General features: G+C 43.6%; 1 protein-coding gene across 1 annotated transcript in view; it reads left to right on the top strand.

Annotated features, from left to right (window-relative positions):
• LOC121292906 (cyclin-dependent kinase inhibitor 1B-like) overlaps positions 1–18,214 on the top strand; it is a 32,605-nt gene extending 14,391 nt beyond the window's left edge. Inside the window, exon 3 of the mRNA XM_041215371.1 lies at positions 14,644–18,214. Within this exon, the coding sequence (XP_041071305.1) occupies positions 14,644–14,702 (59 nt within the window). The 3' untranslated portion in view covers positions 14,703–18,214. The remainder of the gene's footprint in view (positions 1–14,643) is intronic.
• The last annotated feature ends 1,367 nt before the right edge of the window (positions 18,215–19,581 follow it).

The raw sequence follows: 19,581 nt of genomic DNA, 5'->3' as shown, positions 1-19,581 counted from the left end.
CCTACACCAGGCCAGCTTCTGCTACTGTCAACCTTGTCCCATCTATTGTCAGCCAGTCTCCTGTCTTCTGCATACTACATTACAGCTTCAGCCATTTGATTCTACCCCGCTCCTTTGGCCCTCAGACCTGGCCATCTGCTATGCTCCTTGCATCTTCCGAGCTAAGTTCTTGGTTGCTTTATTGCTTACCTCTGTGCCTTGGAGTTTTCAGGTCTGGCTCGCTCCCACAGACCCCCTCTTAACCTGACATTGACTCCTGATTCAAACTAGGCATAATTAATTTGCTTTTAAATCATTTATAAAAAGAACAGTAGACTACTTAGAGCCTGTTAAGCATTTTAGGTTAGGTTGCAGGTGGTGAGAGGGATGGTAGGAGTGAAGAGGATCAGAATAATAAATGGGATGGTGGAAGAAGCAGGAGGAAAAGAGCATAGAGTGAGTAGTTGGTGAGAAGGAGATTGTGTATGGGAAAGGGGAAGGAGACAGGAAGGTGTTGCAGGGCAAGAAGTTAAATCGCCACTCGGTTAATTTGCTTTCCAGTGTTACTCATGTCCTGAAACTTGTAAACCTTGTCAGATCTTCCAGTCCCGCTGATGTGAACGGAGATTTCAGTGGCTCACCGGCCCCGCCACAGGGGAGCCCCAGGGAGCGGGTGGGGGGGTGGTGTTGGAAAATTCTGGCCATACAAAGTGTCTAAGGTTGGAAAATACATATTCCAGGGTCCAAAACATTTCAAAACGGCAGACAAAATGAAAAAGGAGGAGGAATAACCCTGATAGTAAAGGATAACATAAGAACAGTAGTAAGAAAGAATCCTGGCTGAAAATATCAGAATGGGTAGAGATTAGAAATAATGTGGATCAGAAATGCTGGTGGAAGTAATTTATAGGCCCTTTAACAATAGTTATACCAATTGTCACTTGGTAGTACAGAACTTGAGTATTGCTGAAAAAAGAGACATGGTTTTTGTCTTGCAGTTATCAGGACAGATGCAAGAATGCCAAATTTCAAAGGAAGCAACAATTTATACTTATCCAGAAGCTCCATATATTCCTACGCAGGAACCTGTCCTCTGCAGGCAAAAGGAACATGTCCAGGCATTGCATATTTTTTAATTAAAGAAAAGCATGGGGGACAGTAGTTCCCTGGTGCATTTTCCATGTCAACACCATAACCAATCAGAGTCAACTTGCCAACCAATTAGTACCTTTTTTCTCATGCAGTATAAATTGTTCCCTTTGAAATTTGGCTTTCTTACATTTTTTCTGATGAGTACAAAATGAAAAGCTTCAACAGCATGTCTCTTTTTCAGTAATACTCAAATAGTTATACCTCTGGATAGGGTATTAAACAAGAAATAATTACAGCTTGTAACAAAGGCAATGTAATAATAGGGGACTTTAATATTCATATAGATTGGAAAAATCAAATTGGCAAAGTAGCCTGGAAGGTGAATTTGGAGAATTCTTTCACAGCCGTTTCATAAACAATATCTTGTGGAACCAAGTATGGAAAACCATTTTATATCTAGTATTATGCAATGAGGCAGGATTAATCAGTAATCTCATAATTAAAGATCCTCTGGGAAAAGATGATCATACAATTGAATTACATCTTAAGTTTGAGGGTGATATACTTGGGTCCAAAACAAGAATCTTAAACTTAAGCAAGGCCAATTTTGTAGGTATGCAGGAGAGCAGCCTAAGGGTAATTGGGTAAATAGACTAAAAGGTATGTGTAAACAAACAGGGAAACATTTAAAGAAGTGATTCAAAATGTTCAACAAAAATACACTTCATAAAGAAACATAACTGATTGAGATAGATCCATGGATTTGTTCCTGGGTTGAAAGGGTTTTGAGTAAATTGGCGCTATATTCTCCGGAGTTTAGTAGTATTCACATTGAATCATGACTCTGAAGGGGTTGACAGATTAGACCCTGAGAGGTTGTTTCTCCAGCTGGGGAATCGAAACACAAGGGCATTATCTCAGGATAAGAGCTCGATCGTTTAGGGCTGAGATGAGAAGAAAAATCTTTAGTCGGAGGGTTGTGAATCTTTAGAATTCTCTACCCCAGAGGGTCACAAATGTTCCATAGTTGAGTGTTTTCAAGATTGAGACAGATAGACTTTTGGTGTCTCAGGGAACCAAGGAATATGGGGAACAGGTAGTAAGTGGAGTTGAGGAAGATGTTCAGCCATGATCATATTTAACAGCGGAACAGGTTCAAGGGGCCATGTGGTCTACACCTCATATGTTCTTCCATAAGTTAATGTACACCATAACCTCTGCATTACTTTTATGTATACTTAATTATTTATTCAAACAGTTCATATTTGTCATTTTTTTTAGAAATCCATGCTATTGTTATTTTTTCTACGCTTCTAGTTGTATTGTACAGACAAGACTGCTAAATTGTGTGGTGGAGATTATATTATTTCACAAAGATTTGTCTCCTTGAGACGAGAAGTCTAATTGTTATCTGAACATGGAGGGCTATTTAAAGTTTAATTGTTGTTTGATCGGCAAACTTTGAGATGGAAATACACTTGTTAGTTTCAGCTTTGTGTTCAAGAGGACCTGGAATCTTCAGATTATTTGCTCTTCAGGCTGCATGTCAGAACATCAGGAAAAATGTTTGGGTTTCTTTTCCTTTTTCAAATAGCATTGCTAAAATGATCTTTGAAGTTAAAGAGAATCACTGGCTGGAATTTTCCACATCCCCCCCCACCCCCCCCACCCCCTGCAGTAGATTCCCCCGTGGTGGGGAGCCATTGAAATCTCCGTTTACCTGCCAACATAAGGGGCTGGAAAATTCCAGCTACCATGTCTGTACTCTTTGTAAAATTATTGAAACAAATGCTTAAATATTAATCAGTAACAAGACACTTATTTAGAATAAATTTGTCTATCCTTATATCAGCTGATCTCTGGTAGCATTGGTCATATTAAGCCAGAGGACATCTTTTCATAATACTATGGGTAGGATCATCCCAGATTTGGACTAAAAGCGGGAGTGGGCGGGAAAAATGACGGTTTGTCTGCCGGCTGGAATGGTGGCTTTTAACACTGCATCATCCCAAACCCGCCACATTCATTATGCATTCCTGGGAAACACTTCGTTTCCATGGCGGGTGGGCTCTCATTCGCCTGCCACGCCATCACCTCGCTGCTTCATCACGCCGTGTACCATATTTAAAGTGCAGCCGTGTGCACAACCCTGCTTCCAGCCCATGACTGCTGCACAGAGACAGGATGGCCCCAAAAGGCAAAAAGACTGCAGCCCCCTGCTTCAGTGATGTCTCCCTCCAGCACCTTTTGAACGCCATGGAGGCCTGTTGTGATGTCCTCTATTCCTGCTTTGGCCACAGGATGGGCAGCTGCATTACCAATCCAGCATGGGAGGCAGTGGCAGTGGTGGTCAGTGTCAATGCCCTGCATTGTCCAAGAGGACAGCTGCCCAGTGCTGCTACAGGATGAATGGTCTCATCTGTTCCGCCAGGGCAATTCGCTCTTCTCATCACTCTCAACTCACACACAAACCCATCACACATCCACAGGGATCTCACACCTCAAGGGCACAGCACGAACTCTCTCACAAACCCTCACACCTCCTCCCTTTCGAGCTTGCACCCTCAGCCAGTCCATCGCTTCGCTTACCACACAAACTTTCCATCAGTGCCGTGTGTCCTGCTCACACTCTATCTATTTAAACGCAGGAGAGGCCTGCTCACATCCGCAGGGAGAGGTCCCAGACTGGGGGTGGAGTGGCCCGCATTAGGCCCCTCACTTGGAGGAGTGTGCCATCGCGCTGACTGGTGAAGATGTGGACCGTGCCTCCGGTGAAGATAATGTCGGCGGTGAACACCCTTGTGAAGACCCTGCACTCCATCATCCCCCCTCTCAATGCAAGTGTGAGTGCTCTCTCTCCTGCTTTTGACTCTGCTGCCATGCACTAATCATCCCTACTTTGGTCCACAGGGAGCTCTGCCAAGTGACCGACACCCTCGGCCAGCCAATCCCTCAGCTTCTTCCACGTGGTCACCTCCAGCCAAGAGAACAGCTCCTCCATTGAAGAGCTGGAAATAAGCAGCCTGGAAGACCCGTCGTAGCGCTTACCCACACCCTGCACTAGCACAGAGGCACACACCTTGGTAGGATCCAGATCTAGAGCAGACTCAGGTTCACAATCAGGTGGTCACCTCATGGACACATATCCCCAGCAGGAGGAGGCAGGTTCGGCCGAGCTCCCGGGCACTCAGAGGACTGTTGGGGAAGAGGCACCTGTGAGGTCTGAGTCAGTTAACTAACCTCTGGACTTGGCCTTCCAACACATCCTGGAGAGTCAGCAGAAGGCGGGGGGACATCACGTAGAGCTGTTGGAAGTCCTCAAAAGTGACATGCGAGTTGGAGGACTGTGTCCACCTGCTCTCTGATGAAGTGGTGCCCACATGTGCATGTGTGGGGAGGTTGGCGGACGCCATGGAAACCCTGGTCTAGCAGAACGTGGAGATGCGTGCAGACCTGCACTCTATCTCAGGAGCCACGGGTGAGTTCCTGCAGTGGCACTGCGAGAGGGAATGGGGCACCTCGATGTCCCTCCAGGTCCTCCTTCCCCTCAAGGAGTCAGGCCGAAGGGAGCGGCAACTGGACACCCCTGAGTCATCCGCTCAGGAATCTCAGAGGCCGTTCTCTGAGTCCCCTTTACCTGTGAGCCCCTCAACCTCGTCCTTTGTCACTACAGAGGCAGCAGCTGGTCAATGAGTGATTCTGGAGGGAGAAGTGTGTGTCTGTGTGTGTGTGGCAGGGCCTTTCGGAATCTTGTGCAAACACTCCCACGCACGCATATCCTTCCCTTATCACATTCATCTCAATGTCCTGAGCATTTTCAGTGCTGCCTGCTGGGGTTCGCTTTCAGTTGTCCATCTGAGGTGACCTGCATCTCCACCCACCCACTGATCACACTCCCATGCAGCACCTGACCTTGCCCATCACTCGTTTCACTTTCGATTTATTGACAGCATGTTCTGATTCAGTTCTTCGTGTGCTCCTCATCTCTTCCCCACATCCAGTCACCCATTACCTTTCCCCATCAAGGTGACCCCCCCCCCCAATCCCAGCATCACCTTCAACCTCTCCTCTGTGATCTACCAGCCCCAACTCTTTTCCTTTGGGGATGTCCAGATGAACATGCACACTCCCTTCCTTCCTGAAAATCCCACCCCCATCCACATTATCCTCTCCCACCTCCTCCTTCCCACCTCCATGGTCCATGCCTACCTCCGTCTCAACCAACCACCCTTGTCGTTCCTTCTATCATTACTGTCAAACCCTCACCCTCCCACCCGACCAGCTCACACTGCCCTCCGGTCATTCTTGCCATTCCCTCATCCACGCCCACCCTCAGCTTGCTGCCCAGGAGGCAGTCATGGACTCCTCAGAGCCCTACCTTGCACGTGCACCTGGACATCCCCTGTCTCTGGACCTCTTTCTTCCCTCTGTTCCCCCATCCCCAGAACCCCTTCCACCTCTGCTACCCCTTCCCCGCGGAGCCCCTTCCTCCCCATCCTTGTCCTCCCCCAGACTTCATTCCACTTAGCCCTTCCTGACTCCTTCAGACCCTTAATCCTTCCACCACCATTGGTCCTTTCCTGCCTCTTTCCTCCAGCCTTACTCCTTCCTCCAGGCTTACTCCTTCCCCCTTATAGACTCCCTCCCCTCTCCGCACTCCTTCCCCCCTTCGAACTCCTTCCCTTACACCTTCCAGCCCCATTGCATCTACCTCCCCAGTGGCTGTCTTCTCCCCCGTTACCCCCTCCTCCCCTGTACTCCCTCCCCCCTCCACTCCCAACCTCACCCCATCCTGGCATCTTAATTTCCCACCCCCCAACCTCATCCCATTTTGATACCTCTTCCTCTCCCTGTCAATCCTGGATCTTCCTCTCCCAACCCCCAGTACATCTTTCTCTCCCAAACATAGCTGCACCTCCTTCTCCATCCCCTCAACCATCATTCATTGTGAGCAGACCCTCAACGGTGACTTCTTAACTTTCATGAGCTGTTTCACAGCAGAGCCATGTCCATGAGAATCCACCCAGCATGTGATGGACATTCCTCCAGTGTGCCATTGTTGTCGGGTCCAGCATCTTCTGCTCCTCAGATGTCTGCAATGTGAGGGAAACCCTGGCTCTAAATCCCGACTTCTGCATGTCACACTTGTCAAGACATGTTGTACACTGGCGTGCAATCACACCAACCTGGGCAGATGATCCAGTGGGGCGGGGTGGGGGGAATGAGTCTGGCAGGCTAGCCATATAATGACATGAAGGTGTATTACAAAGAGGTTCCCAATGTTCGATGATGAGGAACGGAGCCCGCCATCAACAGGCTGAGCGGATGATCACAGACTGGTTTCACAATATGAAACCGATTTCTGGCCTCTCGCCATATTGCCTGCTCTTGCCGCCAAACACGCCCTATACCAATGGGCACAGAAAATTCCGCCCTAGGAGTATTGAAACCATTTAACACATTAAATTATCGAGGCTACCTAATTACAGTGACAAAAAAATAAATTTCTGTTTTTAATGACTTGGCATTCTGGGATTTTTACTAGTGTTTTGGGAATCAATTTCCACAATTCAATTCAGTTTTCCATGAAATCTGTAAAACAATGGGCTTCACCATTCATTAGTGCATTGCTTTAGTAGGGATTTAGTTTCATGCCACCTTTTATAAAGTCCCTGGAAAATGATAGCGGATTGGAGGCAGGTATTTGAGGGTTAACAGTAATGGCAGATTGGGTGGTAGGCCTCGGTAATAGTTATATAGACATTGCTGGGCTTTTGAGTAGAATAATTCTGGGGTCTGGAAGTAAGCTGAGGGTTTGGTTCACTGGGTGAGTCGTGGAGTTTGGCAAGACAGTTGTGGTGGTTTGCAGTCTGCAAGGAGAGTGGGATCACTGGAGGGCTATTGCAGAATGTGTCCCAGGTCCTGTTGGACTGAGAACTGATAGCTGATGGTCCTAAGCATTAAAAGTCCCTGTTAAAAAAATTCTTTCATGGGATGTGGTCATCGCTGGCTAAGGCAGCATTTATTGCCCATCCCTAATTGCCCTTGAAAAGGTGGTGGGGAGCTGCCTTCTTGAACCGTTGCAATCCATGTGGTGTAGGTACACCCACATTGCTGTTAGGAAGGGAGTTCAAAGATTTTGACACAGTGACAGTGAAGCAATGGCGATATAGTTCCAAGGCAGGATGGTGAGTGTCTTGGAGGGGAACTTGCAGGTGCTGGTATTCCCATGCATCTGCTGCCCTTGTCCTTCTAGGTGGAAGTCCTGGGTTTGGAAGGTGTTGTCGAAGGAGCCTTGGTGAGTTGCTGCAGTGCATCTTGTAGATGATGGACACTACTGCTACCATGCATCACTGGTGGAGGGAATGAATGCTGGTGGTGGATGGGGTGCCAATCAAACAGGCTGCTTTGCCCTGGATGGTGTGAAGCTTCTTGAGTGTTGTGGGAGCTGTACTCATCCAGGCAAGTGGAGAGTATTCCATCACACTCCTGACTTGCGCCTTGTAGATGGTAGATAGGCTTTGGGGAGTCAGGAGGTGAGTTATTCTCTGCAGAATTCCCAGCCTCAGACCTGCTTTTGTAGTCATGGTATTTATATTGCTAGTCTGGTTTAGTTTCTGGTCAGTGGTAACCCCCAGGATGCTGATGGGGTCTGGAAATATGTAAGAACTGGAATCTGGAAGGTGGGGCCATGTTTGGGGATGAGAACATTGTTGGGGGGGGGCGGGGGGTGATGGGCACAGTACAGTTTGGTCTGACTTAACAGTGCAGTCTATCTTTGAGCTCTAATGTCCTCCGTTCCTCAATCAGTTTTGATTACAATGCCCTCCTGACCAGACTACAATATTTTTTTTTTCCAACACTGGGCCACTTTTCTTGTCTGCCATCAGCATCATATTTATTCCTAACACAGGAAATTACTGTACCACGAACTATTTGTCCAGTTAGAATGAATTAGAATAAAAATATAAAGTGCTGGAAAACTCAGCAGGTCTGGCAGCCCCTTTGGAGAGAGAAACAGAGTTCAGCTGAACTGACCTCAGTTCTGAAGAAGAGTCATACGGACTCTAAATGTTAACTTTGTTTCTCTCCCCACAGATGCTGCTATACCTGCTGAGTTTTTCCAGCATTTGCTGCTTTTATTGCAGGTCTTCAGCATCCGCAGTATTTTGCTTTTATGTTGGAATGAATTAGAATGTTTAGGATCCTAATAATGCAAACAAACCTCAATTTACACAATTAATTTCAGTTTGTTTATTCAAAGTTTTCAAAACTCAATCATTTGTCTTCTTAAAATACTCTTTTAATGTTTTCTGATTATAACAACAATGAAAAGATTCAAATTTTAGAATAACTTCATGAAACATCTTTCTGTCTCACTGTCATTGACTGTTTCACTGTCATAAAAGCATCTGGCACCAGTTTAAATGTGAAATATTACCTGAATTTAGTGCTTAAAAATCCTCCTGGTGATTCATAGTGTACTGGCTCCTATTGTATTGTGTCACATCTAAAATTCCTTGCTCTGTTCAGCTTCCCATCTGAGCCCCCATTGGAAGTATCAAGAATTTGAATCCAGCTTGTGTGCATGGGCGTCTGGAGCTTTTTGAAAAAAAAATGTATATATGTATTTTCTCATAGTCCCCCGGGATTGAGGATAACTTGCTTCCAGTACAGCTCGGACTTCTGAGATGGCTGATAAGTCCATTGCATGATCTGCAGACTCGGCTACATGTGGGGTAGGTGGACGGTTTTTTTGGAGGTGTGTGTGCTCCGTTTGAAGCCTCGACTTCACCTCTGTATGTTTCTGATGAAGTCCCTCTGTGTTTGGTGCCTTCCTAGCTGAGCCTTCTCCGTTTCGGTCATTCACAAGCCAGGGTCTTCCATGAGTCAACGGGGTTGTTAGCCCTCTTCACGGATGCTTTGAGGGCATCCCTAAAGCACTTCCACTATCCTCATGGGAGTCTCCTGCCACAACCAAGTTCCAAGGAGAGCAGGGAGTCTGGTATCAGGCGAAGTATGAACTACATGTCCCACCCAGCAGAGCTGGTTTTGAGTGATTAGAGCTTCGATGCTGTTGGCAAGTTGGCTTGGGAGAGGACACTGCTTTTGGGCCCCTTTCTTGTCACTGAATTTGAAGGATCTTGCAATGGCACCGCTGGTGGTACTTCTCCAGTGCTTTTTGGACTGGACACCTACAGCGTATTTGTATAAAATAACACCGATATTCATCTTGCACTGTGGTTCTGATTTGACAATTGAAATGTAAATGAAAAAGGTGAATGTAAGCATTACAATTTAGGGCAATATTTTCCTCCCCATTGGGGGGGAAGTGTGGGAGTGGGCGCGAGCCTACCAATTGGCGCACCTGGTCAGGGGGGCGCCGCCATTTTACATGGGCGGGCTAATTAAGGCCCGCCCAGTGTGACGTCCGCCAGGAAGCTCTATGCACGCCCTATGCAGCCGGGGCAGAGGGAGGGGGGTTGGTAGGTGGGGTGGGATACCCTCAGCCGGGAGTGCGCTCTTTCTTGCACGCACGTGAAAGAGTGCACAGATCTCCCTGAGGCAAACTGCTGTCTCGGAGTTCAGCTCCAATTGAAAACTTTAAATGAAGGCGATAAAAAAATTTCCCTGCCATGACCCCTGATGTGACACTGTTACATGAGTTGGGACATGTCCATAACTTCTATTGAAACATTTCATAAAAACTTAAATACCCTCATGAAACCTCATTGCACTCTTGGATGAGGTTTCATGTTTTTTCCGAAGCCCACCTGGGCTCCTGGCCTGCCCGCCAATCTTAAGATTGGACGGGCAGATCCATTAATCATCTTAATTAGTTTTTTAATGGCCTCAATAGGCTGTTGATAGTTTGGCGGGCACACAGCCAAACTGAGAATCTAAATGATGCGGGGTGACGGTGGGACGCACGCCCGACGTATCCCCGCGTCAGCGAGTGGGCCCTGCCCCACCCCCACTCGCCGACCGGAAGACACTGCCCTTAATGTATAAACAACCACCACTTCATACTAATAAACCGTGATTCTAAAGGACCTTGTACACTGGAAGTAGTTACATAATTGCACTGATTCCTCTTGGTGCCAAATTGCCTGTTGATATTGCAGGGTAAATTTGGCAACTGTAGGATAATGCAAAAGCATTAACATTCAGGATTCATGATTTAACAGTGTGGCCTAGAGCTTCCCCAGCACTGGGCTGAGATCCATGCAGGCACAGGCACTTCAGAAATTTGGTGCCTGGAGGGATTCCAAAGCTGCAACCAGTCCCAAAATGCTGACCCCCATCATGGTGGGAACCATTTTGTTTTTGCTCCATTTAATCAAGGGCATCCAGTGAAACAGAGAACTTCAATGCTTCCATTGGTAAGGGATGTATTTAACAACAATGCTGCAAATACAGTCAGCAAGTGCAGTACTAGTATCAAACAAGTTACTTCAACTCCAGGTTGTTGCCTATAGATGATTTCTGATGTATATAAATGTAATGTTATATTAAAATTGCTGATTGTCTGGGCAGGTGAAGGATTGAGGAGAGTGGGGAAGAGCAGGTATAGGCCAGACCTTGGACATGTGGTTGGAGGACCATAGCTCAGAGTTGATCACATGAGCCAAACAACCAATCAGGAATGTGATTGCAAGGACTGTGCGTGGGAGTGAATCTGAAGATCCAATCAGCCAATCGGGGATAAATAGTGAATTTAAATACTTTGAATGAAATCTCATATAAGCAGTACATTAAAAATACTTAAGATTTAAATGGACTCAAACTAGAATTGTAAAACTGTCACTGAAAAGTATTCAACTTTTTAAACTTTGGCACTTTTTATTAGCATTTTAATAATTTAGCTGAACTTGTGCCAGGAGTTTGTGGCAAGCTACATGGCATTTTGCAGTGCCACCCTTCCCCCAATTTGAATGAACTATTTATATAAGAAAAGTTTGTCCAGATAATTTGGCCTGTAGCACACTTGGAGGGCAGTAGTTGGATGGGAGAGAGGTAGCAGCTGTTAATGAATATGGTCACCATTAAGGGAGAAGTTGCAGTATTGGCAGAAAAACTGACTTTGTTTAAAATGGCCCAACAGAAACTTGTTGGCATGACTATTCCTGATGCTCTAAAGTTGGAGGTCCTGCTCCAGGATTTACACCAAAGGAGAGTGGCTCTATTTGGGACAAAAGGCCACTGTCTAGTTAAAAGCCCAGGTGGCAGCTGCATAGTCTGATATTTGCTACACAAAAAAGAGTGTGAATGCAGTCCAGGCCGACTGAAAGAGGATGTTGAAGAGAAAGTGTCATGGAGAAAGCTGATGCACAGTCAGGGAGATGGGTGTTGCACCATTTGATTGTGAATTAATTCAGGAATGGTTGCATCCTACATTGTCTAACTTTGTTCTTGGTGTAACACCCCCTCCACCCCACCCCACTCCACCATCCCATGATTATGCCACATATTCCCTCTTCTCAAGCTAAACTGTCATATTTCAGCTCCTTTCCTACTTTTGAAGCCTTTCCATAACCCTACTTAGCTAAGCCAGTTTGCACCAAAGGGAAATAAAAGGGTCAGTAGTTCCTCCTGGCCACAGATGGAAAGGTTTGGCCTTGGATGTCTTCTCTTCCTGAACTGACTGGGGACATACATGCATGCCCAAGTGTTAGAATTGCCTGGGCCTTGTGCTGCTGAGAACTTGGCCCTCATCTTTGTCCCTGCCTACCTGATTCTCATCAGGGTTAAAATTGGACCTAGAGTCAGTCTATTTTTATAAGCTATTCTTTGGTGCTTTACCTTGGCTGCATCCTTTCACTATACTTGAAGTGTCTTGAAGTTTTAATCCAGAGGGTTTTTTTTAACCTTTACAGCTTGTAAAATATGTAATTTAGGTTTCTAGAGCAATCTTCTGTAAATTACTAATGCTGAATATTGTAAAGTAAAATGTACAAATGTAAAATGAAATATCACTTATAAGATGTAGTTGCCATTTCTAGATAAGTGGCCTGTAAACAACTGATGTTAAACTCAACAGCCTGTTTCAATACAGTTTTGTACTTACATATGCACCCAAAATTACTGATAGCTATTTGAACTTGCCAAACTCAACACATTACATGAAGACTAACAGTAAACTCCTTCATTTAGTGATTACAGAAACAATATAAAGATAGCAGAGTTCACTAGAAAAAAGCCTCATCAAGCAGATCATAACTGCAAGATCAAAGCTTCAATGACTTTCATTTATCAGAATTGTCATCTTCTTTAACCAAATGCTTTTTAAAATGTATAATATTTTAAGTTTACCTATTACTGTTGTTTTCAGCTGCCTTCAGAAGGTCTGTTTTATGGTGCAAATGTGGCTGACATTTATGGCCAAGACATTTCCTTCAGTTGATGCATATTGACAACTTCACTGAAACATCAGCTTGTGATGCAAAATTATTGGACTATAATCTTCAGTGGACCAACACCTTTTTTCATGTAACATTGAATAAAACGGAAGTGGTTAGCAGATGTGATTGGTGAACTTCATGTAAATCTTTAGCAACCAATTGAGTTTTGATTTGTGAAGAAGTTAACCAAAATGATATGTGTTTGATGTACAGGTTGCAGTATTACATGTACAAGCAGAAATACTCCATGTACAGCACTTGTTACTCTTGACGTTTACGCGGATTGCATTTAATGGTGAATAGGATAGAAAAATAAAAAAATCAATAGCTGGATCCACAAACAGTCAAGCCATTAAGGGATCTTGTCTGGGTAAATGCACTGAGGGGCAACTCCCATCCACCCTGTGGACTGCACTCACAATGCCACATAGTCCACAATTTTGTTTTTAAAGCTGTAATTTAAAAAGCATATATCATTAGATGACCAGTTATATAAGGATTTTTAAGGAAACTTAAATGTCTGAACTGGATTTAACGGTTTTGCCAACTAAATATAAAAACCTCATCTCAAGTTTTAAATACTGCTGCATGTATTACAATTTATTATGGTAGCACCTTGTTCAATAACAAAATACAGGAAGGAAGCTGCATTGCTCTCGAGTTGCCAGAAGATATTCCAACAGGTCCATGGATAACGTTCCTACTTATGTCTGTATCCCTCCCAAGGGAAATTATCTGGTGTCTGCTGTGATCAGCACCAAGCTGCTCCTGTTGATGCAACTGTTATCAGGAGCTCAGCATGTCAGGAAGTGCATCACAATCATGTCTTTCCACTCCATGTCACAGTAGAACAACATGTTGCCATTGATGAACATAACTGTATTTTATTATCCAACCAATAAACATGAACTGCCTGAGGCTGTTGTACTCATATAGCTTGTCAGCTACCTCTAGTGGCAGTGAGCCTATAATTTTAAATTGAAAAATATTTTTTGGGTGGCCAGAACAGTTATGTTCAACTGTCAAAGTTATATGAAGATTTTACTCTATAATTGCTTGCCATTTTAAGCAGCATTTATTGGTATTTTAATGAGTGAAACTGGTTTAAAATAAGATAATTGCGTTTCTTTGTTTGGCTGGACAGAGCACACTTGAACCATGTGTTTAATTTTAACTACTCCACCCCTGGCCTGGCAGAAATGGGGGAGGGGACGGAAGTCAGTTAACTGAGGGCAGGAACTTATATCTTTTTTTTTAAATTCATTTGCAGGATGTGAGCATTGCTGGCAAGACCACCATTTATTGCCCATCTCTAATTGCACTCGAGAAGGTGGTGGTGAGCTGCCTTCTTGAACTGCTTCAGTCCTTTCTCAAAGCGGTTTGGTTCAACTGAGTGGCTTGCTAGGCCATTTCAGAAGGCACTTAAGAGCCGACCATATTGATGTGGGTCTGGAGTCACATGCAGACCATACTGGGTGAGGATAGCTGATCTCTTCCCTGAAAAATGGTAATGAATCAGATGGCTTTTTAAGACATTCCATTAGTTTCATGGTCATCATTACAGATACTAATGTTTTTTTTCCAAATTTATTTAATTACCTGAATTTAAACTTGCCAGGTGCCCTGATGGAATCTAAATCTGCTCCTCTGGTTTATTAGTACAAGACTGCATTACAAGTCCTGTAACATTACCACTAAACTACTGTACCCAGTACACTGATTTCACTGCCTTCCTGCCATGTCCCGATGTTAACTTGCTCTTTTGCTCTTCTATGGGTCAGTAGGAACAGCTTCATCAGGTCTCACAAGGAAGCCTTGGGCCTCTCTTCCCCTAGACTCCCCCTTCCCTAATTACATCCCAAGTCCCCTCATCATTTACCTGGGTCCTGGCTGGGCCCATTGTCACCAAACTCCTCTGCACTGGCCAGCCAGGTAGAGAATTTGCCCGGGTTTGGCAGGACAGCAAATCACAATCATCAGGGCTGACACAACACATCCCCAGGCTCACCACCCATACAGGTGGGTCCATGTGTCTTTTTCAACAGTATGTCCAAAAGTGGGCAAAATACTTGCATGTACCTTAGTAAAGGCCTTTTGTACAGTTACTATGATTGGCGTGTGATTGCTGCACTGGTTTTGTCTGCTCAATCTGTCTCTGTTTCTCCCACAGATTACTATTCAGCAAAGAAGAGATGTACACATCCAATCCGCCACAGCAGAAGAAAGTAGTTTATAAGATAGAAGACCTAAAGGTGGTTTCACAGGGACTGAGCATCATTATTAATAAAACTGCCATGTGTTCCTGAAGAAAATGGAACATGAAGATATTTTATATTCAAACCTTGTTGTTAAACTACAGAATGACTACAAATTGTGCTTAAAAATTAACTACAAATTGGGTACAAATTATTTTAAACAAAACAATATAGTACACCAATAGGCTGAGATTCCATCATCAAACAGCTCATTTATTTGGACGTTGGATTTTGAATTTTCTTTTTACGGACTTCTTTTGGATGCTAAAAGTAAAGGCTAAAACTTAAAGGACAAAAACAATTAACTGAGTTCTTGGAGAAAGTGAAACCCAGACTGTTGCTGTTTTTGTTAAAGAAATTACTCCCATCTTTTCTACTGTGTAAAGACTTTGTGTACAAAATGAATTTTAGTAGCAGTTTCCTCACGGTGAACATCAGTATTTCATCCATTTTATTTGTTCTTGAAGCAGTCTTCTTTTACACTCCTTTTGAATGAGTCTCTACCTTCATGTAATGAGGACAGTGTATGCATTGAATGGCAACAATGCATTGAAGAGACATAATATTGGCATTGTCAACAGCATGGTCAAATCACAAATTTCATAACATTAGCCAAGGATCAGTAATCTTCAAAACTGTTGCTTGAAACTGAAAATGAAACAAGCTAGCCTGCCCCAGCTAACCTTGAAGCCTGCTTGATTTAGCAGCGCAAGGGTGTAGACTGTCCGCTAGATTGAACGGAGCAGAAACTCGAGAGAGAAATTGGAAAAAGTATTCACCCCTCCCACTGGAGCATGAAAGATAGTTGGGGAGATGACTCCACCAGAATTGTTGGATTCAATCCTTTTTCAGAGACTTCTCTGTGAACCCAGTTGTTTGTTTTTTAAAATGTTAAACTTTGTTTAATTGTTACTAATTTCTCCCATTTTTAGGTTTCTTCTACTCAGTTCACCTGTGCTGTTTAACTGTCCAGAGTGGAATTTTTTTGTGCAGGGACAGATTCCATGAATATTTTGCTGTGTTAATTCTTAACCAGACAAATGACAGTCTACAAACACAGAAATAACATCTGATTTGCCCATTGTTGCTATCAGCAGGAACACTACCAATTTCTTATTTACTTAAATCGTTTTTACCTTGCTCAGCTAAAGAAAACATAAGAACTCTGCAACTTCCATGGAAAATAATTGTTTCATTATATTTCAGATGAATAATTTGAGCAAGGAAATGTGGAGTCTCTTAGAAGGAAATGCCATATCAGAATTTGTAATTACTGAAACAACTTTCTTACTTCAGATCAACATTCATCCTTACCCTGTGAAACCCCAGCTCCCGTTTTGTGTCATGAGTGGAGACCAATTTTTTAGAAAAGATGTGCAGCTTGTAAATATTTAGTTTTGTGTCATTATGTCATTTTGGTTGGACTAATATTTGCTGTAGTTCTATTTTTGGTATATAAATTATGTTATAGACATCTACAAACACAGAGAAAAAAACGATCATCTTTCTACCTTCCTCTGTTTCTCTTTTGGCTCTTGTTCGTGTCTCCAGATGTAAGTAACAATACCAGCTAACCTTACCTGAAATGTTCGTTTATCATGATCTTATCTTCTATTCTAATTTCTTATACTCTGAATGATTTTCTTTTCATTCCCTGTAAACTCAAACAAACAGGCCTCTACTCGTCATCTTGTAGACAAGAGATTGCTGACCTGATTCCTTAACCACGTCTTCATTGTCCTTTTTGCTTCAGCCAATGAATGCAGAGTTTATTTTATGCTCATCTGATTATACTAAAATGCAAAAGACCAGGTCCTCTTCACACATTTTCCAGGCTGTAATGCTAATGTAGGATTGCTCATCCTGCCATATGTCCAGGTAACTGTCTAAGGGTTAATATTACCATGTATATGTTTTCCCCTCTCTAAGTGAGATTAAGTTCTAAGTTGTTGCATTGTAGGTAAATCTGCTTTCAGTTATCAGGTCACATACCAGAGATGAGCAAAATAAATCTAGTAAAATTCACAACATGACAATGGGGAGAGATATTTTGATACCTGTAATAGCTGCTGTCAGCAGAAGATATATTCTTTATAATTGGTTTGCCAGTTTTACTGAAGTTGGTGAATAGGCTTAGAAACAGTGGAGTGACTCTAATGGTTTAATTGCCAAATGCGCTACTTAGTGTGGAACATAGCCATAGGATCAAGGAAACCCTCCAGTTTGATCCAAGGCTTGAGCTGCAATACTCACTGTTCAACTGTAAGATAATCCTTGGCTTTTAAAAATAGCTTCCCTGCCCAAATTCTCCCTACCCACCTGAAAGCATTTGCTTATACTGGCTATTGTTTGACTGGAGTTAATACCCATTTGATACTTCACTCAAATGCCCATTCCTCATGAATGAGTGTCAGCTGGACGTTGCAGAATTTATGGATATTAGATATGTTGGTAACATCTGAGCTTAATCCTACACTGAGTAGTGATTGGGAATGAGGACCTTCACTGATTTGATCATCTCCAATTGTAATTAACTGGCTCATTGTCACTAGGGATGAGGGATCAATTATGGAACTATAGTAATCTATATCATTCAGTAGCAGTATGGATGAAAATTACCCATTAAACCATCATGAGATTTTTAAATTATACAGAAGAATTTCTGACGTGTTATATCTCATGGTATCTTTATGAGTAAAAGACACTTGCATGTTTTCTTGTAGATTCAAAGTAATTCATTAGTACTACTGAAGATGTGTAGAGACTGAAACACATACAGCCCTTTGGTGGTGATGCACAGCAGTTATACTGGGAAATCCTTGGTCTCTGTATTGAATAAACCAGGGATGAGAAATTTCTGCCGCTTCACAGAATCCTGATTTTTGGATCAAAGAATTCCGCTCTTTTAATTTTTTTTCTGATCTCCACTTGGCCCCGGGGGAGATTTCTCTGAGCTGGTCTCTCTTTAATCCGCTGCCAATCTGGCTCAGTTTCTGTGATTAAGAGAAGCAGATGTTGCACCCCCAGTAGCTGTTGGTCCCGAATGCAGCCTGCAGAGTGTCTTCCTGCACTGGGCTGTCTTCCTGCTGCCTCCTCTGGAGTGGGAGTCTCAGGCACAGGATGGTTGGATCTTCTCGCCCAATCCGAGGCCCCGTTACTGATGGAGTGACTTGACACTGCCCCAACTGCAGCCAGCCACTCAGCTTCAGGCTCTAGCCCCAGAAGGGAGGGAGATTCTAGCCAGCCATGGTCTCAACCATATCCCACCCTCAGCAGCAGTCGCCACTTTGTACTGCCTCTGGCATCTGGGGCTTGGGGTTTGGGCCCTCATAACTGCTTCTTACCCACATCAGTCAATGTTTTATAAAGTTTTAGGATTTCTGTATCATTTCTAAAAGGTTTCCCTTTTATCTGACGCCATTATCACTGCTTTTCCACTCCAGCTCCCCCATATCCAGGCAAGATGGAGAAATCCAGGTGGGTAAGGATGGGGAAGGAGGAGGGGATGAGGGAATTAGGGTGGGCAGGGAAGAAAGGCATGAGTTATGGGGGGGCTGAGTGGGGAGGGAGGACATGAGTGAGTACGAGGCTGAGGTAAGAAGGAGGGTGTGAGTGGTATGCTGAGTGGAGATGAGAGGGAGTGAGTTTGCAGGGGGCTTGTTGGGAAGAGGGATACGTGTACTGTGGGGAGAGGAGCTCATTGTAACGTGTGTGGGCAGCCGTGTGAGGAGAGGGGCTTCACTGAATCTTCCATCACCCTGGAAAATGGAGAGCTTGGCTGAAACGTGCATGAGTACATAAAATAATATTTTTACAAATTAGTTTTAAAACACAGGTTTTCATGTTTATATGATGTTGATGTATAATATGCAAACTTCAATAACATACCAAATGTTACTATGCTGCTCTATTGCTTTTTGTTTTTGCTGGTGTCTGGGGTCACGTTAATTTTCAAGTGCTTTTAAAATATATTCTTTCATGGGATGTGAGCATTGCTGGCAAGACTAAGCTTTATTGTCCATCCATAATTGCCCTTGAGAAGGTGGCGAGTTAAAATGGGGTCACATTGGAAAATAGTTTGCAAAGCACTACCATAGCCCTTTGCTTCACTTTGCATCTACATAATCCAGCAAGATCATGTTCTGTTAGTATGGAGTTCATCCTGTATCACATGCACTAACTGCACTGAAATGCTGGGTCACTTCAGTGATTTTATACAAATGCATTGGTCCACAGTCTTGACAGTAATAGAGGGTCAACAAAGGAAGAACTACTGTTTCTATCCGCACTAAGTCAAATAATTCCACCCATTAGAAATGACCTAGAAACACTTATAGAAAGTGCTATAATTACACGATTCCTTGTCACAAAAAAAATCAGACCTTTTTGTTTTCGGCCACTCTAACCCTTGATAAACACAGTGCAGCACTGTTACATGAATGTGTGGTGCTTGTCTTGATAGCTTAACTGTTTGAAGCTGTTTATTCAACATTTTATGTTGGTAATTTGTGTACCACCTTGACGAGCAAAGCACAGATACCCAGTACTTCCCAGGATTGTCACAGTGGAGTGCAGTAAATTTACATTGCTACTTTAGAACTGTTTCTGTCATGTTGATGAAACAGCAGTTCTTAAAGGTGAAGTTGAAGCAAGTGAAACATGTTGGTTGCAAAAGGTTGGCAGAGTAAGCTGATAAATTTGAATGGACTGGCAGAGTGGACTCTTTCCTAAGGCAGGAACACAAATAAACATTTAAAGTCCTTTTATTCTGTAGTCAATAAGCAGAATTACAGAGGGATGAGGTTTCTGTGTCTCATAATGAAAATCCCACAACAACACTCCTTCCCCACCTC

The sequence above is a fragment of the Carcharodon carcharias genome, chromosome 21 (genome assembly GCF_017639515.1).
Source record: "Carcharodon carcharias isolate sCarCar2 chromosome 21, sCarCar2.pri, whole genome shotgun sequence".
NCBI lineage: Eukaryota > Metazoa > Chordata > Chondrichthyes > Lamniformes > Lamnidae > Carcharodon > Carcharodon carcharias.
This window is presented reverse-complemented; position numbering and strand designations above follow the sequence as displayed.